Source organism: Dermacentor silvarum, chromosome 3 (genome assembly GCF_013339745.2).
Source record: "Dermacentor silvarum isolate Dsil-2018 chromosome 3, BIME_Dsil_1.4, whole genome shotgun sequence".
NCBI lineage: Eukaryota > Metazoa > Arthropoda > Arachnida > Ixodida > Ixodidae > Dermacentor > Dermacentor silvarum.
Genome location: NC_051156.1, coordinates 210,673,318 through 210,697,387, shown reverse-complemented (window position 1 = coordinate 210,697,387; position 24,070 = coordinate 210,673,318). Strand labels below are relative to the sequence as shown.

At 42.1% G+C, this 24,070-nt stretch overlaps 1 protein-coding gene across 1 annotated transcript; it reads left to right on the top strand.

Annotated features, from left to right (window-relative positions):
• Positions 1 to 58: 58 nt before the first annotated feature.
• On the top strand, positions 59 to 23,390 carry LOC119446600 (nonsense-mediated mRNA decay factor SMG8). Its single transcript, XM_037711076.2, has 22 exons — positions 59 to 174; positions 479 to 605; positions 724 to 762; positions 876 to 998; positions 2,846 to 2,929; positions 3,591 to 3,658; positions 4,581 to 4,752; positions 6,115 to 6,203; positions 8,042 to 8,184; positions 9,064 to 9,215; positions 9,816 to 9,952; positions 10,498 to 10,585; positions 12,409 to 12,564; positions 13,762 to 13,905; positions 14,447 to 14,723; positions 16,146 to 16,235; positions 17,383 to 17,529; positions 18,717 to 18,860; positions 19,441 to 19,565; positions 20,833 to 20,891; positions 21,955 to 22,131; positions 23,107 to 23,390. Exons 1-22 carry the CDS (start codon positions 98 to 100, stop codon positions 23,222 to 23,224), a joined length of 2,736 nt encoding a protein of 911 aa, XP_037567004.1. The 5' UTR covers positions 59 to 97; the 3' UTR covers positions 23,225 to 23,390.
• Positions 23,391 to 24,070: the final 680 nt, after the last annotated feature.

Here is a 24,070-nt window from a genome sequence, read left to right as displayed (position 1 = left end):
GTTTTGGATCGCGAAGGCTGCGGTACGGTGGCTGCGGTCCGGGTGACTCGCTAACACAATCAATCCAATCCAGTTCAAGCCACAGTGCCATTTAAAGATGGCGCCGTCCTCAAAGAACGTAAAACCAGCACCCTATGGACACCGCTTTTCTGTATCAAGGATTGAAGATGTTTTGTGAGTGATTTTTTCTTCCTGTCGAGAGTATTAGTTTTGGTAAGATAACTGTCTAACAGACGCAGCGTCTTGCCCGCAAAGGCCAATGCACACTGAAGTTTTCTGGAGCGCGAGTACGAAGACAGGAGGGTAGGAATATGAAAGTAAAAGCAGGACAAGCGTGCGTTCTAACCATCCTATTCGTGTTCTAACCCACGTGGATTCGTAGTTGCGCTTCGGAAGACTTCGAGATTAACATCGTCCAAAATCACCAGCTTGCCGATGCGTGTTCCTGATTATTTGTTTCATCCTTCGCTTTGTTTAGGCCGGAGCTGTCAACAGCCCTGAAAGAAAAAGTTTGCATCGTCTCCTTTATCGGGAAAACTACATTGAAGGGAAGCAGCGTGAAAGCGAGTCTCATAGACGATGTGTTGGGCAATAATGTGCTCGAGGTAAGAGACTGGTTTGAAGATTTAAAAATATACACGTCATAGCGAAGAGTATGACGCCTCCTTTGCTTCCATGTAATTAAAGCTTGATTTGCTTTTGCATCATCCAAACAATACGCAGCCCGAGCTTGGAGTCGAAGAAGACATTGGAAAAGACGATGTAAGTATATGTAGTCCTGTGCTAGTTTCATAGTTATCACTGAAATATCGTGCGATATTTTGTATTTATAGTCGTTCTGTTTACAACGAGTGTAATTAAATACCTTTCTGCAGTTCAGGATCGAGGGCTTCTATCACCGCGAAACGCGGGTCGTTTTCCTCTATTGCGTCGGGATGTTTGACTCGGCCTGCTTGGTCCAAGCGTGTCGGAGGCTCGAGGAAGATCTACGCGAAAAAGTGAGTATCGCCACTGGCAGTCTTCGCATGTCGTATTTGTCTTATGTAGCAATGCAGTACACGAAGCAGCTAACAAAGCAAGCAAAAATGCAAAATGACCCCTAAAGTATTCCTACAAAGTGAGGACATTTATGCGCACTGACGAGCTTCAATCACGTAGTTACCCTCCGGGGTGGCTCAGTGGCTACGAGCCACCACGGGGTCACGGTTCAATACCTGGAAGCGATGGCCGCATTTCAACGTGGGCGAAATTCAAAAATGTTTGTTCGCACCTAGAGAACTCCGTGCGGTGACAATCGATCCGGAGCCCTCCATTGATGCTGATGCTTTTGACGCTGTGCCCTCTTTAACAGGCAGCCAAGGGATCTGGCCCCGAGGCGGAGCCAAAAAGTGTTTCTCATAGTCAAAGTGTTGCTTTGGGGCATTAAATTTCATGAAACAAATCCGCATTTGAAACATATGTGCCCTGACTCGCCTTTTTTAAACTATAAAAAAATGTTTAAAGATCACCTGTGGCAGATAGCACAATTCTAGTCCTTGAGCTGCATTACTTGAAGAGGCGGAGATTACTTGCACGAGAAATCAAAATGCATAGTCAACTAATTATTAAAAGATCGCTAATAACTTTTTATAATTCATTACTTTACGGTACACGTCAGTTTACAAATTATAGGCATTGAGTTCGCAAGGTGTATCCACTTTGAACGAATGTTCAGGATGACACCAGTTTCGAGGTATTCATTCCCAAAGCAGGCGACAAAATGCATTGGCGGTCCAGTTACTTTTATGTTTTCTTAAAAACCCGCGGTGGTTGCTTAGTGGCTATGGTGTTGAGCTGTTAAGCACGAGGTCGTGGGATCAAATCCTGGCCACGGCGGCTGCATTTCAATGGGGGTGAAATGCGAAAACAACCATGTATCGATTTAGGTGCACGTTGAAGAACCCCAGGTGTTCCAAATTATTCCGGAGTCCCCCACTACGGCGTGCCTCATAATCATACCGTGGTTTTGGCACATAAAACCCCATAATTTTTCGTTTTCTTAAAAATGTGCGTGGGACAGCAGTGCATTTTTACTGCAAATTTTATGGTGCATATAACGAAACTGGTGCCATTTTCAGAGTTCATTCCAAGTCAAAATGCCTTTGCACCCTCACCAGCTACTATTCTTAAGTTGCGAAATTGGCCGTAAAGTAATAGTAAAAAAAGACTACAAAAAACTTATTGATTACACATTTGGATTTCTCGTTGAAGTAAAGTCAGTCTCTTCGAATAATCTGCTTCAAGAATTAAAATTGTGCTAACTGCTACAAGCGATTATTTAAAATCTGTATAGTTAAAAAAAGAAAAAAAGACTATAATTAAGTAAAAAAGTTAGGCAGTGAGTTTTGGTCATTGATGAGTCAATTAGGGACCACGGATTTTAGGTGCTGTGCACACAAAGTTAGGGGACACAAACAGCTGGGCATACAGACGAACGTTTCAAGGATTACAAAGTATTGCATGCCGGGCATGGGGCTTTAGGTATGCAAAAACCCTTGTGTGTGCTATTTCTAAAGCTCCCTATTATTGCAGAGTTTGGGATTTCTACCAGTGAAAATAATGTGTGACTGAGAAGAAGCACAGTCCTTTTAATCTCTGCTGCGCAGTGTTCAGGATTTACTAAACTTAAGTAAATGTTTGGGCAAACTGCTTGTGGTTCGTGCATGTTTTTGTCCTGTGACATCATTTTGTTCAACTGTTTGGGCAGTACCACAAAAATAAATGTTTGTTGGAGCACTTAGCATGTATCATGGTTGTGGAGCCCTATCAGAAACTAATTAAATGTTGTTGTTTTTTTTAATTGCAGAGCTTTCTAGAAGTCTGGAATGACTTCCACTGCACAGTTGCACAGTCGATGCTGTACCTATTTCACCTGTCGCACCTTGTTGTGGTATGTATCCGTCTTGCGGTTTCTCCAATATTGCATTAAATAATTATTCTTGCAAAGGACCTTTTGACAGATGAATGTCTGATGGGAGGGTTTATTTCACTTTTGGCCTACATGTGAATAACTGTGCTAGGATTTTTGACACAGCCTTTTTTTCTTGTTACAACTAACTGTTTATACGAAGAGAAGTAGGGTGTTGTTGGACTGGTAATGCATACTTTGGATGGCCTAACTTTTCTAAGGACCTATTTTTTTCTTATGTTCACGAATGGCTTACATTTTGTAAAGAATAGGTCCCGTGAACAACTTGAAATGCATGCCCTGCCCTATGATTTCTGAATTTAATGCAAACAAATTTCTTCAGAACCTAAGTTTGGATCAAGAATGCAAGACACCTAGCTGATGAATCTATTCAATTACAGTGTGTGCAGACTTTCTAACAGTTGCGATGAATTCTTACAGCAGCTGCATTATGTGTGACAGATCCTCGCTGGTTTGACTAAGTAAAGGTCTCTTTTATAATACTTCTGTATGCAAGGACACTTGTGTACATTTTCTTTCTTTTACACCACTCACAGTGTCAGATAGCAGACACGCGAATAATTGGTGCTGCCTCCATTTTTCTTTTGTGAAGTGACTGTGCTGTTTTTATTTTCTTCATCAGGTTGTTCACCCAACTTCAACTCTTGATGTGAGCTATGTGCACCTGTTCCGAACGTTGGACAATGTCAGGTTAGCATACATAGACTCATACACCCAAATCACTGTTTGGAATTTTCTGTAACTGATGACATAGCTGGTATTCTTAGAATGCCCATTGATTTATGCAAAACTGAGTCGCTGTGCAAAAGCCAGTGTTAAATTTGCGAAGTTAGAATTTGTTTTGTTGCTAATAAATGACGTGAACATTGCGTGTTCTTTTTAACAGCAATTTCGGGACATTCTCCAGTTGTATGAAAAAATAAATTTTCTCCTTTGATTCTTGCAGTGTTGCCAGCCAATGTGAACTGTTTTGTTTCTTTATCCTAATTGCCATGCGTGTGTACTGATACAAGTAGTACATTGGCATAAAATAGCCAAGTAATGCACACAGATTCCTAAAGTACCATTCAACCTTCTATATTTTAGTGCTTACAGATTCTGTTGCTGAACTGCATGCCATTATAATGCAGCAGCGGTGTGCTCTTGTCCAAAACAGGCGCTGGGTAATAAATATTGTTGCACTTTATTTCACAGCTTCCAGTGGACAAAATGAAATACTTCCTCACACATTCCTTACTCAGGCATCCAACTTATGGTGCCGACTGATATTCTTGCAAACATTCTGTGCACTTCGATGAAGTCTGATTGATTGATGTGGCTTGATATCTTGAAGCAACACAGGGTGCTATGAGTGACACTGTAGTTCAGGGTATAGGATTAGTTTTTACCATCTGGCATTTTGACTTGCACCCAAAGCTCAGTATGCAAGTCATCTTGCACTCCGTCTGCAGCCGAATGCAGCTGCAGCGAGCGGGAATTGAACTCACAACTTTGCCCTCAGCAGCAGAACATCATAGTCAATCAGCTACCACAGCAATGTTCACTGGCGTCCACTCTTATGGCTGCATTACTGTAGTCCACCTAGAGCTGACTTCTGATAAATATTTTGCAGAGTGAACTGCCAGCAAGACATCTCAGATGCATTGAAGTCATGCCCAGTGTCTCCAGAATGGCTCCAAAATGGCCGCCCTTGCTCACCAAGGGTGCTCTTTGTGTTCTTGACCTGCCCTTTAGAAGGAAGCACCGCTGAGCTCCTTGATGTAAGAGTAAAGACCAAGCCATCGGTAAGCTAACTGATGCTGATACTAATGTAGAGGCATCGTTATAGTGAAAAAAAAAAGGGGGGGGGGGGAATTATTAGGCTTCTGTGTATGACAGAGAGAGAGGCAGAGTACATATGCGACTGCTATGTGGTCGCATATATCTGTCTGCTTCAGCAGATTCAGTCTGTTGCACCAGTAGTATATCATATCACTCTGCTTCTTTAAACGGACACTAAAGCAAAACAATAAATCAACTTAAGCTGTCAAAATATTCTTCGAAAACTCCACTGTTGCTAATTACACTGTAATAGGTCAATGATTAGAAGAGAAAATGAAGCTCAAATTAATTTTTTTTTTATTTCGCGCGGAAACCTCAACATCAGCACTTCAGTGTGACGTCACAACTTCTAAAATAATTTTTCGTATTTGGGCCATGTTGGCTCAGTAAAAGTTCGCGAAACTTGCTGTAGTCAGTCTTGGGCTCCTTTAGAACTCAATGTAGTCGATCTTTAGCGCTAAAGAATTAACTGAGACTTGGAAGACGCTGTCAAAATCCATGACGTCACGGTGAGCTGGTGCGGGAACTTCAAGGTGGCGACGCCACTCTCCTCTGTGTTTTCGTTTCTTTCTAAGTTACCAAGCAGCTTATCGCGGTAAGAGTGGTGTTTTCGTTATTGTGGAAGGGTAATCTACTGATACAGAAGAAATAATTTTTCCTTTTAGTGTTCCTTTAACATAGTAATAATTCCGCCAGCAGTGGAAATCGTCTCGAAGTTCAGGATGCTTCCTAGTACCTGACTTCTTTGGTTTAAGAGTTGTAAAACATTTCGTCATCAGGCAACCCTTATGTCATTCATGTGCAGACATGCACATGAAAAAAACAACTGAAAAAAAAAAAGAACTTTTGTCCATAGTGCAAAGCATGTACAAAATGGGCAGATTTCTCACTTCAGCCAACCTGTGAGCCAAGCACTCTTATATTTTTATTCCAGACATGGGGGTGGGCATATCACATATGAATAATTGAAAACTTATTTTAGAAGAATATGGCTGGAATACTTAAATTTGAGAATAATAAATACCCGAAGTAGCTTATGTTGCACATTTTCCTAAAATAGCAGACAAATGGTGCAGAGTCTGTAAGAGTGTGTGTTACATTATTTTTCTGCAGACATGTCCTTCTAGCATTCCTTGTTTACCAAGTTACAGTGAATGGGCATGCAGTGCTTATTACAGCTGCGCTGACAATTTTCCGGCACTACACGTATAGCTCCTGCATATGCTACACTGACATTTAGAATTGATACATTTCGACCACAAATGGGTGTGTGTTTGCCACACGGCACATTCATTGTATTCAAATGCCGTTCTTTTCCGTCGCAGAAATTGTCTCCTATCAAGAAACTGGAGCATTCTTTGGAAGACCAAGTTTACAGAATCCTTAGAAAGAGTAGAGTCATCACCAACATCAGGTGAGCCTAAAATTCAAGCCATTCAGTGCTTATAGCATCTCATGCTGTGGTGTTAGGCGGGATGTGCATCTGTGAACCGCAAGTTACGACGTGCAAGGCATCATTGATATTTTCCTTAGTTACTGCTCTGTAAACATTGCATGAAACGACAGATTTTGTAGGCATAATTGCCTGCCTAGAGGTGCACACCATGTAAAATCTGGAACTGTGCCGTTGATAAAATGCTGAATTTTTTCTCATGCAGGTCTCTCAACCACAGCAAATTAATACCAGCACAGACACAAAAACATTAAAGATAATAATAATAATAAATTAAAGAGACAAAAACGTTTTCACAACCAACTTCACAAAACCAACTTAACATTTGTGCAACATATATATAGTAGTATACTGCATGCTTTAGTACCATACCATAACATTTTTGTTGCATTCTGGGAACTTTGGTTCTTCAAAGATGTCAACTATCTTTCCCACATTTTTTGCAATTGTGAAAAGTTAGTAAAAAAAATTGTCGAAAAGCAAGAAAGTATATTTTGAAAGGAGCAATCACCCACTGGCTCCTTGCTTATCAGTGCCACAACAGTTAAACTTTGATGTCACGAAATTCTTCATGTAACAAATTATTTTACTTTTTATAAACTTGATATCTGCATGTATTTTTAACCTCAGTATAAGAAGTGTGTTATGCATGATTTCAGTGTAATGAAATTTAACCATTGCCACAGAGGAAGACCGAGTCCTTACATGGAAAGTAGCACATCACCTTTGGTCGTTTGGGTTGGTTAGTACAGTTGGCGGATCTTCGGAAATTGTTTCCGATGTTTTATGCCGAAATTTATGGTAATTAAATTCAGTTAAACCTCAACATATTGAAATTCAACCTTTTATCCAAATCGGTGCAGTCGGCGACAGAGTTTTCTTACATGGAAGGGGCCGCAAAATATTCTGAATTATGGGGAATTTGGAAAAAGCAAATTTAATAAGAAAAACATTAATTTTGTGGAATTTGAGAGCCTCCGACGGAAAGATACGGTTTCATGCAGTGTCAGTGATTTCTTCACATCAGCAGTACAAAGCAAAGCCAGGCACGCTTTCGTGTCCACTGTTTCCACACGCAGCAGATTACCTCTAAAGCAGGGCGTGCAGGCTTCGGCGCCTGACAGCCACGTGCAGCCAGAGCCACACTAGATTGGGAGACATGTTACAACCCTCCTCACGCGCTTGACCGCGTTACCGCAAGCTCGCTCCTCCCTCCCCCCTCCTTTTCCCCATGCTCGCGCAGGAAGACAAAAGATGGCGCTCATCAAGCCACTATCCTTCTTGGATCACCCTCGCATGCCTTCACTCACACCCAAAGCATACAGCAAGGGGGGCGTGATAGGATCTGATTGCACAAGGACTTCATACGGAACATGACCCTTGCTCGCACGATTTGTTCGCAAGCAGCCACTTGTAATTCAACCGTTTGACCATCTGTGTCCGCAGAATTTTGCGTTTGTCGTCTCAGTATTCCTTCACGGTGGCAGTGAGAGTTCGTTATATTTAAATCATGTATAAACACACTTCCTTATATTGAGGTTCAAAATATACGGTGTTCTATGGACAAGAGGTTATAAAAAGTTAAATACTTCATTATATCGAGAATTTCTTTATATTGAAGTTTGCTATATCAATGTTTAACTGGGGGTATAAGGGAAATTTCAGTAAAACAGAGCGCAGTTATGATTTTTAACGACATGTTTAGATTGAGGTTTAACTTTATTGTGAACGGCAAAACTAGTGAGTTTGTGCAAGCGCACTGCTGTATTGGGCTGTTGTTTGCAATATCAATCTTCCAGTGGGAACTCGCTTTTTGCTGTGCCTGCCAACCAGGAGTTTGTCTATGTCCGAACCACAAGCTCTGTCCGCGAAGACATGGTCGACTTTTTTCTGCAAAAGCTCAAGGACTTTTGCTCTCCCGACTATGACGATGCACTTTCAGGTTAGTACAATACCATTTGAAGTTAGAGGCCAAAGAGGCATGTTTTTCATGTTGTCATCAAATTTCACTTGGAGCTTCAGGAACTGTAACTAGTGAATTATTGCATTGATGAAAGTAGTGGTTGTTTCTTTGGTTGCTCAGTGCTATGTAGTACTTCTAGTGTTGTGATATCAGGAAGCCAAGCTAACAGAAAAACAAAACCAATGAAAGAAGGTGCATACCTTTCCATATCCCGGAGCGAAACTAGATCGGAAAACTTTTTTTTTTTTATCTTATCAGGGCAGAAACAGTAGCATTCACTTGGCTAATCTTGTATTGCCTTACAGGCTTTATTATGCTCGCCCCCTCCCACATCCTGTGCAGCCGTATTGTGTGGCCTAACAAGCTGCTGAAGAGCTTACCTCATTGAAACTTTGGTTGCTTTCATAACTGAAGATTTAGATAGTCAATGTTTATTATGATTTTAAAAATGCACTTGCATGCACACACATACAGAGGGGCAGTCAGACAGATAAGAAGGTCCCATAGTCAACAACAAGTACCAGGAACCTCAACAGTGGTTAAGGAAGAGTGTAAGTCCAGTCTAATCCCACTACAGTGTGAACAGCAGTGAGAAGAATACAGCACTAGAGTATCGAATAGTAAGTGTGTGAAAATACAAAAAAATGTACAGGGTTAAATAATTTGCAAGGACATACGGAAATACAATTGAGCACAATGTAATTGACATGACTGACTTCCATTCTAACCGTGGTGCGTCAGTGTGGCGACATCATGACCTGTTCAAAATAAAAATAAAATTGCAAGCACAGTGGGCCTATGCCGCCCCCTAGAAATGGGAAGCACATAATTGTGACTGTTGCATATGCTTTCTTGCAGAGGACTTCCTTTCACTCTCTCTGGGTGGTGCTGATGAAGCGTCCTCACAGGAGCACTCGTTTCCAGCTTTCCTCTGGCAGCACATTGAGCTGGCGTTGTCCAAAGGCTTTGATGACAATGTTGGAAGGCACCCAGTTCCTGCTGATTTTGAGGTTAGTTATAGCCTATTCTCTTGCTTTGAGCCTACTTTTTAGCCACTCTTCTAGTCATCAGTTGAAGTACTTGCATTCTGATTATCTGAACACTTTCCATGCACATGCAAGTATGGTTCTAAAGCAGGTAACTGTAATCCTGCTGTTGTTTGAGCCATCTTATTTACTTAGCTCTTCGTTACAATCTGTACAGAACTTTACCTAACTAGGAAGTTGAGCCCCCATCAATGGGCCTTCGTTGGTCTGTGTTACAACCGTATTGTGTTCTAGGCATGTAGGGAAGCAAGGCTACACAACGTTGTGCAATGTGTTCGGTTGTCTTTAATGTATAGCATATCTGCACAATGATTGGGTCTGGCGCAGTTAAGGGGGAAAATATTGCATGTTATATTTCTCGCACACTTCGGTGCAATGCACAGTTATGAGCAGGAAAATGCTTAAAGGGTGATTTATGTTAATTTAACTGCATTGTGTGTTTTGTTTGTTATTTGACTGTAGCAGTGACATTCCACCTCTCTCACTCTCTCTCTACTGTTGTTTGTGTGCCTAAAGTTTTCACACTCCTGCAGTCATAATCTTTATAAAAGCCTTGCCCTACAGCTTCCCACAGTGTCAACCTGGTTCAAGGTCGCAGCAAAGCTTCGGGACTTCTTCCTGTCTGCAACCTCCATGGCAGGCTCTGCCATGGCATCATCTCTGAAGGCATCGCTCGACATTGATGTTCGTTTTTCAGAAGGGTAAGTTACGATTCATTGGCATAGCTCAAGATTAAATGCTTCCCTGAGTTCCTCACCAGGGCCCATCGGAAATTCTAATACCACCCTGGAGGTTGTAAAGTGTCATTTGAGAGCATCCTTCCGCTATAATTTTACTAATTTGTTCAGTAACAGTGAAGGTAGGAGAAATTGAAATGGCGTGAAACCATACTGGCCAGGAGGTAAGCTTCACTGCCAACATAGGCACTCCCTCTCTTCCCTGCCTCCTTCCATACCTGTGCGAAGAGAGTGCACCACATTTACGTCATGAGCCCCGCCTCCTTTTTTTTTTCTTCCTTTGCATAGTTTTGTTTCTCTTGAATAGTGTGACCATAGTTATGGTAAAACATTATTTAAGAGTATTCATTGTTACAGAGCTTTTAGCCAATTTCATGTCCTCAGCTATTTTATTTGGTAATCAGAGAGAGGGAGGAACATGTGAGAAAGATAGAGAAAAAAGATAGGAGAGGTTGGACTGAGTGGTCTGAGTGAATGGGAATGCTCATTGCTTCTATGTTGGCTCGCAGACGATGTGGAAAGGTCCTGCCTTTGGCGACATCGGCTTACCAAGAAGGGTTGCCTACACACTACACTGCAGAGTATCATGAGAGAAAGGTGGGCACTGTTTGTTAGCTCATTTCCAAAATTGTTTGTTTCAATGTTTTTATTAGCGGCACTACCTTTACATGGCTCAAAGGTTAACACGATCACATGGTTGTCACGAAAAATAGAGCCTTTCAGTTGCCCTTGTTTGTTTTGCTTATCTTAGCTACATGTGTCATGCACCGTAGTTGGATGCATGGTTTATGCTGGGTGCACGAGGTATTTGAGGACATATTGGCGACTTCAGGAATAACATCAGTATTTCAGGCAAGGTTCAGTATACTCGTTCCAAATATATTGCAGTGTCTCTTTTGCTGCCCTTTTATAAGACTGATAAATAAAACTATCTTCAGCCTCAATTATTGACTGAATTCGGCTTCGATAATGTCTGTTTACTCGGATCAGACAGTGTGTGTTGATGTTGGGCAGTGCTTCCACAATAGCAGGCTTTAGTGAGTTTTTATCATTGTGTGGCTATCTGCTAGTCTCTGTCTCAATGACGCCCACCATACATAGCGGCGTAAAGGTTTAGATATTCAGAACTAGGATACCATATTGAGGGTGACGTGGCTGCAGTAGCATAGCAGAAGCTCGCAATCAGACGTTCTTGGGCAGCACAGGCACTGTGGACGCCAGCAAATCTGTAACTTGTGAGTGGTGTGTACTGAAATCATGCCCAGGAAGCTTGGCTGTTGACTCTGACACTTGAAGCTTCCCCACAATGGCTATACTAATTGGTTTTTCAACGTTCTCACTCATCCTGACCTCCACCTGCTGGAGAAATTGAACCGTCTGAATGACACCTGACCAGTGGCAGCGCTTAATTGTGTTTGTCACACACATTAATTCGCCACAAACTTTGGCCTCACCCAGAACACAAACCATTTCGCGACATTCAAGAAGATGGCAACCTGCAAGTCACTGGGGTCGGTGTGTAAGGTGACTAAGAGAATGTACGGCTTCATCTCCAGTGTCAGACTGGTAGTTGATAAAAAGGTTGATACCCTGCAATAAATGTGCTAGATAGGCGACACGGGGCTTGGTGTGGATGATGTTAAGAGTCTAGACAGATAGAATGAGGATGTTCATGTCTATGGCAATTTGAAGCTGTGTCCTGAAATACCTCGTACACCCAGTATTTATGATGCACACACAGCGTACATTGCTGTGCTTGCAAACTAGAAAGCAAAGCATTACACCTTGTGAGCAGTGCTGCTCAGTGTAATTAGTATTTTAGGCTGGTTCAAGTGCCTCAGCATGTGGTAGTACACTCTCAAATGGTGTCTCAAATGAAACTGGCAAATGCATGATGGGCTGAGCCAAGTGTTTAGCATGTGCAGCAGCTGCTGAGCCTTGCAGAGATGAGCAAAAGGCTCACTGAGAAAAGTCGCAGCTTGTAAGAGCGATTTCTTCAGTCAGGAAGAGTGGAAGAATTGTGTGTGGCAAATGCACACAGCATAAAGTTGTGTGTAGCACTTGCACACAAGCATTTTTAATGCTTTTCAGTGCTTTCAAGATTTCTAATGCAAATTCACAAGTGACACATTTACGATTGAAGGCAAGTGCTTATGGTCAGTTGTAGTTTCAGTTCACCTGTATGGTCTCTGACCAAATAATTGATCCCAGTGCTCGTAACATGTCCAAATGAAGAGTTCAACATCTTTGTGTTGTGACAGAAGGGCAAACCATTCTTGACAGCAGGGCAGGTGCCAAATTTCTCTCTAGGACAATAGCCATGAATACGCACCAAATTTTTTAATAAGTGTTGAGACACTGCAACATACTGTTTTCTGTTATTTAATGTTAATTTACTTTTGTGCGCTCTTTTTCCCCAGCTGGCACGTGCTTACCAGATGTTCAGCATGCACGCGAGGGGCCCTGCTTTTCAGCGGTATGCACAGCAGCTGAAGGAGGACTGTGACCTTGTCTGGAAGTCGGGCCGACAGATGTGCGAGGTACTCAGTCTCACCGGGAACCATTGCATCAATCCCGTAAGTGTTGCTGACCACATGAGTTTTAACTGATCTTTGCAGTGGGGAGGAGGCGTCAAGTAGGGCAGAGGTTGCCTAATTTACCGGTCTTGTGAAATGACAACGTTTGAAAAAGTGCCTGGCGAACCACACGCCATAGTGTTTTAGCCCCCAGAAATACAGGCAGTAGTACACGGTAGAGAAGCATAAGCCCACAGTGAATTCCCTCTCAATTTGTTGCACATGGTATGTTGCACAAAAAAAAATAAAAAAGAAAAGAAAAAGAGAGAGAGAACAAGTGCACTCGTTAATGTTGTGCTTGCATTTGGTTTCATTTAAGCATTTTTTGGTGCATGGTTCAGTGACACATGTAGAAATCGGCCAATGCTTGCCACTGGTTTTAGCAGGTTTTAGCATATATTTTGATATGGGCCACAACAGAGAGTGCTTGCTGTTGCAGGCACATGTAGCAAAAAAAATAAATAAAAAATGCGTTTTATTGTTCTATCAAAAACGTGTAAATTGAGCAGGGGCGGTAATTGCACATTTTTGGGTACTTGTGGAAATAAAACAGAATTGCCACTTGGATTCCCCAGAACCCTGTTTTGAAACTCCTGTTTCTAAGTCCGAGTTATTACTTGCTGAACAGTTTGCCTTGTTCTAAGGTCCAAAGCAAAAGTTACCGCTTGACTCTGTACTATTGGCTGTACCAACTAAGCAGAGGCTACTAGGTGACAATGTGAGGCTCAATTCACAGGCAGATTTTAATGGGACCTGCTGATTTAAATTGTCTGTTGTTAGCCTACATTGGCTGACAACCAGTGAGTACCTTTATAAATTGTCCACAACCAGCTCCTGATAACCAGTGAGTTCCAAATATGGAATCTAGTAGTGACTAGAATCACGATAGGATGATGTTTTGTGCACAGGTGAATTACTTTGTTGCATTACCATTTAGTACACCACTCAAACAATTTACTAAGTGTATCTTCTAGAAACTTGCACACACCTGTGATACTCAACAAGATCATAGCAAGGCATCTACGACTCTGTCCAAGTCGGCTCAGCCACTGTTGCCAAGACAATACACTGCCTCTATTGATGAAAGGGTTTTAAATGCACTTGGCTAAAGTGCATAAAGTCCCTATATGCTTTGAACTGCTATCAGTGCCAAGAGAAAGCTGTTTTTTTTATTTTTCCCCTCTGTTTTCTTCACAGGTTCATAGGACTCCTGAGAATGCAGATGAAGTGAGCATAGAGGAGTGCCCTCTGCTGATGCCCCATCGGAGCCAGGTGGTGCTGATCTCAACTTGCAACTGTGGACGACAGCAGAGCACACGAGAAGACCCTTTCATTCTCAAGGTACGGCCCATTTATGTTTTTCTCTTGAAAGCATTGTTGTTCTTGTTCTGTCTTGCGACTGTTGCAGAATCCAAATGTTTGTTGTGTGTTAGATGTGGCAGTGAAAGTGCCGAGTGAGCGTTTGTGAAACCCGCTCATACTATGCAGAAAATATACTAGTTGATTTGGATCTTGTTGAGTAGAAGTAAATCTGACGTTTACCTACATGTCAAATTATCTAGTAGACATTGCAGTTACTGTGGACAATTATCTAGTAGATAAGCAGTTACTGTGAAAGCATGCCTTAAACGTATAATTCCAAAATATTAATTAGATATTTTTTTACATTGTGTAAGATCTGCTTGAAAATACTAAGTTGCAAGATTTTCACAAAACTTCACAATAACAATGAGAGCCACAGGGCCTGCTTCACAATGCTACGCAGCAAACAGTCAGTAGCATACATGCTTTCTTTTTTTTTTTCAGCGAAGCACTTGCACGTGCTGTAATAAATTCCTGTGATTGCTCCTATAAGTTAACTCTTGACTTCTGGCATTCCTAGGCTGCCAATTACGACTTCTACCTACGAGTCAGCGCTGACTGTTGCGGTGTCCTAGAGCGAATCAACTTCCCAGCCTTTGAGCCGAGTGCAGCAGACCAGGACCAGGCAGCAGCAGCAGCAGCAGCCGAGAGCGAAGAGCCACACGTGGAACTTGAGCCTCCAAGATCTCGAAGTAGAGCGAAGAGCTTGTCTCGTAGCGAATCTAGCTCACGAAGTGCATCGCCGGTCTCGGAATCGGACTTCAGCTCGCAGTCACCGGTGTCTAGTGATGACTCAGGTTGGTGCCATTAGCTGTTTCGTGAAAGCACTGATGGGCAGCACTATCTGCAGTGGTGCATCAGCCTTGGACTCCTCTTGGTTGTAATGGGTTGAAATATAGAAATTTTACAACCCTCTGCTGGAGATGATGTTACTTTATTTGCACCATTATATCTGCAGGTGTCCTGTACAGTGTTGAGAGGTTGCATTTACCTTCCTTAGCTTGGAAAAACTAAATGGCTAACCCTGCATCTTTGCTGCAGTTCTCTAATTCCTTATGGATGTCCTATTACAGAGTCTTATTACAGAGTCTTGTTTACAGTGTCTTTGTAGAATATGTCGTCTCTGGGTTCCTATCTTTTCAATACACTCACTTTCTGGTCAGTCGGATGACTGACAGCTCGGGGGAGGAAAGCATCTTAAAACACTGACCTCCAAGTGTCCTTTATGCACAAATCTGCTTTAGTACCTGAGTATTCAAATTTGCAGCAAATGTCCAATCGTAGGTCTCTCAAAATGTATGTTACATGTATCACGCATCATTATTTTCATGAGTGCTTTTGCTTTTGATGCAGATGTTGAGATGCACAATTGTGCACACATCGCCTGAAAGATTTTTGTATATTCTCTACTTTAGCTAATCTGAGTGGTCAATTACAGTGGACTCCAGATAAACGAAACTCGCCGAATAAACGGGATGAGCGTACCAACTTTGGTTGGCCACCTATAGGAACAATGTTAAAACTTTGTTTAGACGGAACACAGCTTTTTGTGAACTCCGATTAAATGGAACTGGAACTGAAAGTACATCTACCTCATCCGTTGTCATACTTCATATAAAACAGGAGTAGGTTGGCAAACATCTCAAATAGGGATGCCAAATAATCAAGAAAATCCAATCTATCAGCCAGTTGCACTGTCATGGCATTAGCGGCTGCTCTGCGGGGTTTTAGTTGTTCATTTATAACAGTCCTTTGTGCATGTTGATGGTGAGAGTCAAAAAGCAAGAGCGCATGAACAAATGCCTTGTGCCAAAGAGGCTGTGTTCTTCAAAGAAGAGTTCAATAATGCATTTTTTTTCAGCGCAGTGAAATTAAAACAGTCGACACTGTTGAAATAAAATGTTTTTTTGTGATTTCTGCGGTTTTCGCATAAACAAAACTTGTGATAAACGGAACTATTTTCTTCTGTTCCTTAGAGTTCCGTTTAAGTGGAGCCTACTCTAGTGTGTTTGTTTTTCATCCCATGTTGTGGACTCCTTTTATTTTTTTCTTGAATTGTGTGTATTAGAGCAAGTGGGGCAGTAAGGAAAGGGGAGAGACAGGTGATTGAATTAATGAACAGCATTGTTAGCATGGTTTAAGCTTTCCCATTAAAGATAGAGTTAGAATACTGGTTGCCTAAAGCTGTTTTCTTATAGTACTCTGTGTTGCTGTTACAGATTCCGAGTCCTCTGACCGCGACGACAGTGACAAGAGCATATCATTGTCAGATGCCCGAACACAACAAACGGATGACCCCGACGACGACGGTCAGTTTGATGCACACAATCTGCCCTTCTGTTGCATGGGGCAGTTTTTTGAGCATATTTTGTCGAATGTTTCATTGCTGCCTCTGTGTTGAACTTAAGTCCCGATGCTCTCTTTGACTAGTCACTGACTCAGTGCCCATGACAAACTGTCTAGTTTATTCCATGTCTTTATTGCAAGTACTGTAAGCAATAAATGCTCAGAAAAGCTGCTTTAAACAGTGCTTCATGCTTGTTGTGTCTTGGGATTTTTTGACATTGCTGGTGTTTCATTTGTGTACACTTTACTAGTCAGTGACAACCTAAGAATACAATGGCAAATAGACTGCTATCCAACTCAAAGAGAATTCACATAAATGCGCTAGCCAGTTACGTTCGCTGATTTCTGTGACGTCACGGTAGAGGTGAACTTCTTTCTGTATCAGAGTTCTTCAGGAACTACTTCTTGAGTGCAGAATCATAGAGGGCAGCTGCGTGTACTGAATTCCGAGGTTGTCATCGAGTATAGTAGTAGGCAATAAATGCAACTTGTATAAGAGCAAGGACATGCAAGTTTTTATTTGTCATTTTGTTGAGATAGGTGAAGGCCTACATCTTCTTATTAGGTCATAGAAAAAAATACTGGCAAGTGTCAGAGCGTTCTAAATATGTAATTCACTGCTACAATACTCGTTTATACAAACGAGTTCTCGTTTTCATAACGAGGAGGTATATGTATAGTATGTGACATGATGTCATGCTACAATGGCTCGCCCCATTCCCGTGGTTGCTGTGGCTGTTCCATGCAAGCACAGCCAGAGGAAATGTGCGCAGCACTCTTGTTTATTTTTTCATGAGCAACATTGTAGTAGCTAGTCTTATTGCCACGCAACTGTGTCATGACGTCACGATAATGTCGATCACAACAGGTGCGGCATGTCGAGAACAACTTTTGTAATGTGTTAAAATACCTTAAATTTCCCAACATTTGTGCTCTCCAAGTGTCATGCTTTTACTTGTGAGGTGCGTGCGGTATATTTTCTACAACTTTAAACGGAAGTGTCAGTGCTCCTAGACATGAAAAAATTGGACATGTTTAGACAGGTTTCTTGAAACCTCTGTCTCTCTAGGTCAGATTTACTGCAGTCAAATAAACTTGTACCTTTTTCAGATGCAGCCAAGGCTTCCCTGGTGCCTTCCAACACTGAGTATCTCCCGGGGATGTTGCATTCACTGTGCCCCCCTGGTCTCCTTCCCAGCTATAGTTCATGGTCTCTTGTCTGCCTCGGGCCATCAAGTCTCTATTCACACAATATTGGTGAGCTAGTCAATCACTGCCTCTGTGGTTACTTTATCTGGTTGCTGAGCTATGATATTGATGAAGCAGTCCACTTGAAATAGACACGTTCACGCACACATGAAAAAGGACATTTAGTTTTCTCCACTTTACTTGAAACTGGCTTGTAGCATCAAGGACCGTCTCCCTTTTTTTTTTTTTTCTGCGCATGTGCAACTGGCATCAACCAGAGTAGACAGCTTCAGTCAGTTTATCTTGCACTCATTGTACTGTTAATTCACTTGATGCAAAACATTTCACCATTACATGTATTAGTGTTTTTTTTTTATACTTGTGAACAATTAATTGATTCAGAGGTATTGATACTGATAGTATACTGCCAGCTGCAGGGCTGGTTCCTAATATAGGCTGTGATCTTATAGAAAAGTTCTGGGGGATTTATTCCTTGGCCTTAAAAAGAAAACTGCACACTCGATAGTCTGAAAGTTGTACTTTCATTGCTGCCGCCTCTGCCTTTCTCTTCTTGGGGGGTTTGGATGAGCACCTTGGCTTCTCTTTCTGTGCATAGCTGCTGCCATGAAATGCCTGAAATTGTTATCTGGGCCCAGTCAAGTGGCACTCGCAGCTTGACCACCTGACCATCCAGCCTATGTCTGGTCTACAAACTCAATAAGCCCTGCACTTTTTTCCATTGCCTCTTCTCTGGGCTTTGAAATATCAAGTGCCTGTTATTTGCTTCATGCCCCCACACAACCGTGCCTCTATTCAACATACCTAGAATTGCTAGATGCCCTTTAGTTGCTTCAACCATAAGCTTTGTCCAGTAGTGCACCCAGGATCTCTGCCAGGGAGGGGGGGGGGGGGGCGGCATTTTTGTGACGGGTCTGCAGAGCAGTGCACGTGGTCATTCGTTGAAGCTCTTACCTAAACGGTCATGGCAGCAGAGAGTGGTGGCAGTGTCAGAGGAGGTCACTTGTGACTAATGGAGTGGGAGAACTCAGGAATGTCAGTAATAGCGTGGTTTACTCGGCCTCGTAGGGGGGGAGGGGGGGTAGAGCCCCCGAACCCGCCCGTCGTTGCGCCACTGGCCTTGTCTCAAGCTGGAATCTGTGGGATAGTGGTGAAACCTATAATGTGTTCAGGGCAGTTGGGGGACTGTTGTGCATTTTACAATGGCGGTCTGTTCATTACGCTCTGGTTCTCTGCAGGCATCCAGGATCAGCCTGGCTTTGTGGCAGGCACCAACTTCCTGCTGCCTTGGGATGTGGCCGTCAAAGTTGACAAGGACCGCTGGCCCTCACTTTGGGAGGGCAAAAGGGCCCAGACCTGGAAGGGCAAAAAAAATGGAAAAGGTGAGAGACGCAAATTCTTAACAAATGAATGAGGGATTGAGTGAATGAGAGAGTGAGTGTACTGATGAGTCAGTGGGCGAGCTGGTGGGTAGGCAGCAAGGAGGCATATGAGTGAATTCGTAGTGCAGGCATACTCTTAAAATACTGAGGAAGATAGTCGAACCTTATTTTAACGAAATCGCATCTGACACAAAAATAGCTTCATTATAGCTGATATTCGTTGTAAGCATACATTCGTTACATGCTGATATTGGCAAGAAGCATTTTAAATTTACTTCGTTATATCCTGTTAATTGTTATACCCATGGTCATTATATTATTGAGGTTTGAAACATGAAACAACTAAAACTCGTTTGGACTGCATGTTTAAGTAATGCATTTCCCGGCCTCTGTTCTTTATATCTATTCCTGTAGACCCGTAAAAAACATGCAAGAGAGGTTCTATTGTACTTGTAAAATTTTCTATCCTGAAGTGCTTAGATTACTTATATTCATTATTTACACAAAAACTGTTGTGCTTATCTGTATTTGTTATTTACGTTAGAAGGACTGGTGCTTACTTCTCTTACTGTAAGCGCAGGGGACGGGATGCAGTTCACTGTGAAAGTATTCATCGGGGTGGAATACGAATGTCACCATGGCCACAGGTTTATGTGCTCTTCACCTGAAAGGATGCTGCGTACCACAAGCACTGGCCTTGTTAAGGTGAGCACTGGAGATTCAAACGTTGAGCCTTGTCGTAAGACATATTCTACTTGCGGTTCCATAAAGCTGGATAGCGATGTAGTCTTCAAAGATAATTTGTTGAAATAGTACGTGTCAGTAATTTGGTAAGTATATTTACTACGTCTCAGTGGTTCTACTTCCTTGTAAGCCAATCTGTGGGGTCACTCCAGTTATGTTGTCCTATCCAAGACAGCAGTGTCTCTGAACAGAATTTGAAAGCCAGTATATTTGCTCAGATCTGTTCATGCAAGAGCATTTTGGTAGTAAGCACATACTTGAGCAAGTGTGCGTGGTTATCACATACAGGAAGCAGTGCAGTGTACAGAAATTCAATTCGTTGTGTAATGGGGCTTAAGCCTCTGTGATTCCACATTGATTATTTGTGTACTTTGTTAATGATGCTGTCATTTTGACTAGTGTTGTACATAAAATGCAAACGAAATGTGTTCAAGGCTTGCGCCGAAACGTCATTGGTCTATATATAGGTTCTGTTTGGAAGGAAGCTTTGGTATACGTGGCTTGTCAGCTTGTCAGAAGAGATGCTTGTCTGTGAGAAGGTGTGTTGATGTGCTTGCTACTAAATGTATGATGCATAAATTTTGTGCACCCACTGTGTTTAGTGGCTATGGCATTCTGCTGGCTGAGTGCAAAGTCATGGGTTACTGCCATATTATGGTGGGGGTGGAATGCTCAAATACTTGTTGACTTTTAGGTGCACATACAAAAATCCTGGATGGAACCTTATACTGCAGTGTCCCTCTTTTGCCATTTATCAGTTTTGAGAGGTTAATCCCCTGTAGTTTCAATAAATCTCTTGCATTTCATGACATCTTTTCTCATGTAGTATTCACCGTCCCTCTATTTATATGCAGTGACTCATGTAACTCGTGCTGAATGTGAAATGCAATTGTGTGAGATTGAGCTGCAAGAGACTGAGTGGTCAGACAGAATGTGCTTTAAATGTATGTTTTATTATTTGAACAAATCAGACCATGGTGTGTAAAGTTGCACGAATCGCAAGAATTTATTTCTGTCATGCCTGGAATGCACTCGTCCATGTCCAAATAGTTCTGCCAATTAAGTTCTTTCTCTGTGAAAGGTGTAAAGTTTTCTTTAATGCAAGAACTGCATTTCTTTTTCTTCGTGACCGCAAATTATCGCAAATGGACAAAACCCTTCTTCTGCGAGCGAAAATTTTCCCCTGATCTATTTGGATGCTGACTATGCTCCTTTGATTCCTTTCCAGGACAATGCCAACAAGATAGCCAACAGTCACATGCCACTATATTTTCCCTGTCTGTGCCGGTAAGTTGTAAAGAAGCATACTTTATTTGAACTAAGTATATTTTACATTGTGTAGAAAACAGAAAACCCAGCAAAGGAATACTTTTGTAAGTGGCTACCTCATCAGTACTCGGGCTCTGGTAGTAGCTGAGAGGTTAGAGAAAACAAGATATACAGTCAAACCTCATTATAACGAAGTTGCCCCTGTTACGAAAATATTTCGTTATACCCGATATTCGTTATAAGCATATATTTATTGTATGTTGATATCTACGAGACACATTTTGTTCACATTGTTATATCCGATAATTCGTTATATCGAAGTTTGTCTGTACTCATGTCATTGCATATGTATTGTAAAGTAGCAACTTTGGCTATGGTTGAAGGATAACTTGGCTCCAAATAATATTGTGGCTGAAGGACAGGTGCCGTGACATTGCAACTGTATGTAATTGGGAGTTTCAGAAATGAAGGGCGGGGGGGGGGGGGGGGGGAGGATCCAAAGTTAGGGGACACTATCAGCCAGGCTCACAGAACTGAATGTGAGGGCGTGCAAAGGAGCTTGTATTTTTTAGTGCACAACGCCATTTGCAGACGCTGCTCCTACCCGCCGCGGTGGCTCAGTCAGCTAAGGCGTTTCGCTGCTGAGCACGACATCGTGGGATTGAATTCCGGCTGCGGCAGCCGCATTTCGATGGAGGCGAAATGCAAAAACGCCCGTGTGCTTCCATTGTAGTGCACGTTAAAGAATCCCAGGTGGTCAAAATTAATTCGGAGCCCTCCACTACGGCGTGCCTCATAATCAGAACTGGTTTTGGCATGTAAAACCCCAGAAAGAAGAAGAAGGCGCTGCTCCTACAACTCCCTAATGGCCAAATGATGGCCACCGCGTGATGGTCTCCCAGTCACCTTGTGTTAATGTGACGTCATCTAGCCAAGCTGGATAAACCGAGTTCCTCCTCATTAGCACTTGCTACTGCACACAGTACGGAGCAGCTGACCATTACCCGATTTTTCAAAGTGCGTCTTGCCCTTCCTTCACATTTATTTTGCCCTCCACAACCTTGCATTGACACTCGTGCAGATCTGCCAAGCCACAGGTGGCGCAGCTGATGCGGCTGCACATAGTGACACCCAAGGCTCCCGTGCACGTGACCTTGAATCCGCGAGTGCAGCCAGGCCCTTCGGCACCTATCTTTTTACCGGGCAACAAGGAGCCTGTCAAACTGTCCCAGTCGGCATACTGGGTGTTGCGGCTTCCGTATCCTTTCACTTGCACTCGCTACCATATCTATCAAAGGCTTGGAACAAAAATACAAAGCCACTATGACTGCCAGCTCGTCTACAGGGCAGTTATTTTTTAAAGGAAACACCTAATTAGTATATGTGCATCACAATTACTGCTCATATTAGACCGAGAAGGCATAGAAGTGATTAATCTTTTAGCAGTTGTGTCTGCCTAAGGCATTGCATCAGTTGCCAATTTCACTTAAAATGTGAAGGCTTCTTGAACTTCAATAAAATTCAATACTGAATTAATGTTCACTTTAAGAATGAGCTGTACGTTCAATTGTGACTAGCGCTTCCTTCCATACTGTGATCATGGGGTGTACTGCAGTGTTCTGTATCTTTTAGGGTTGGAATGCCATGGGGCACTACAGTCAAATCTCCATAATTCGAACTCGAACGGGCCCGAAAATTTGTTCGAATTAAAGGAAGAACTTATTCTTGAATTAGTCGTGAACCATAGCACGATGTACCAATGATGCGAGTCAACATCACGTCATGAAATATCACGGCGCGCAAGCACACAGCGAGCGAGGACCGCGTGTGTGTTGTTCTAGCAGTTAGGGTTGTAAATGGGGCATTTCCAGTATTAAAAGTTTGCTATATTTATTGCTTCTTGTAAAATATATTTGAGAATCAAGTGAGAATTGTGATTCCATGAGCCACTAGGACTTGACTGCTGCTTTTAAATGTGGCAAAATTGATTCTTGTTGTTTCTCTGGTTGCCTGGTAAAGCGTACATATTCATTTTCCATGTACTTTCTCATACAAATATTTGAGTTGGGATCAGTTGCCCAGTTCCTGCTGTCTACATACTCAGCAAATCGCAAAAGATCTTGAGAAGACGTTTTCTAACAAAAGAAACTGTTTTTAACAAGGGATGAAAGACAAGCCTCTGCTATATTGATTAGTGCAATGCATTGTCGTTAGCCCTTGACTGACTGCTCAGATTTGTGTATGAAGGCGATGCAGGACCTTATCTACCACCAAGGGACGGTGTTCCTTGCGAAGGAGCTCGGCTGCTGAGTGGCTGCTATGGCATTGTCGAGCAAGCACCTATCCGGTGAATCCAGTGAGACGTTGTTTAGGCGGTTAATGTACCATTATTGCAATTTTTGGACATTTCACTTGTGCTTCGTTTTGATACAAAGTTAAACACAACAATAATATGATGTATTAATTGTATGTCTATGTGTAATTGTAAATATGTGAATAAAACAGTGATGGCAAATGCTTCTGTATCATTCATTACATATTATGCCGCTGGTTTATGAAAATGGGGGCATCTATAAATTTGTATATGCAATTGACATCTGATTCTGCAATCCCTTTATTGCCATTACTCCTAGCAGGCTGATGAGTGATCCATTTTTATGAAGCCTTATCACCGTCATAATCTTTAATGCTTTGACTAACTGACGCCTGCTTCCCCCCAGCCACAAACCTTTCTTTTCCATTTTTTTTTCTGTGAAATACTATATAGCCGATTTCCTGAACAAGTTTAACCGCTTAAATGATGTGTGAGTAACCCGTATTGAAGGCAGAACTTGTAATTCACCACTGTTGAAATGCTAATTGTTTTTTGTGACCTCATTGTCATTTATTTAAGAGGGAGCTTTAGTTCTAGGTGAACTCCGGTGCTGCCTATTCAAATAGATGTAAAATGCAGAAATGCTTCTATGAGAAAACGGCAGACTGATCTTAATCAAATTTGTGGTCATTTGAGTGAGAAATTAAATCTTAGTGACTGTAGGAAGTGTAATGTTGATTTAGGGCCTGAAATTGTTTTACGAAAGTTCTTGCTGTTGGCAAGTTTCGAAAAGTTGAAGCGCAAAGTTTTCAAATCCGGAACTCTTCTTTAAAAATGGATATTGCAGTTCTGTGAATTCCATCTGTTACAGTATCTAAAGTGG

Coding starts and splice junctions, on each gene's coding strand:
- LOC119446600 (XM_037711076.2), top strand. CDS start 98: ATGGCGCCGTCCTCAAAGAACGTAAAACCAGCACCCTATGGACACCGC. Junction 4,753..6,114: donor GAGTAAAGACCAAGCCATCG/GTAAGCTAACTG, acceptor TTTCCGTCGCAG/AAATTGTCTCCTATCAAGAA. Junction 13,906..14,446: donor AAGACCCTTTCATTCTCAAG/GTACGGCCCATT, acceptor TGGCATTCCTAG/GCTGCCAATTACGACTTCTA.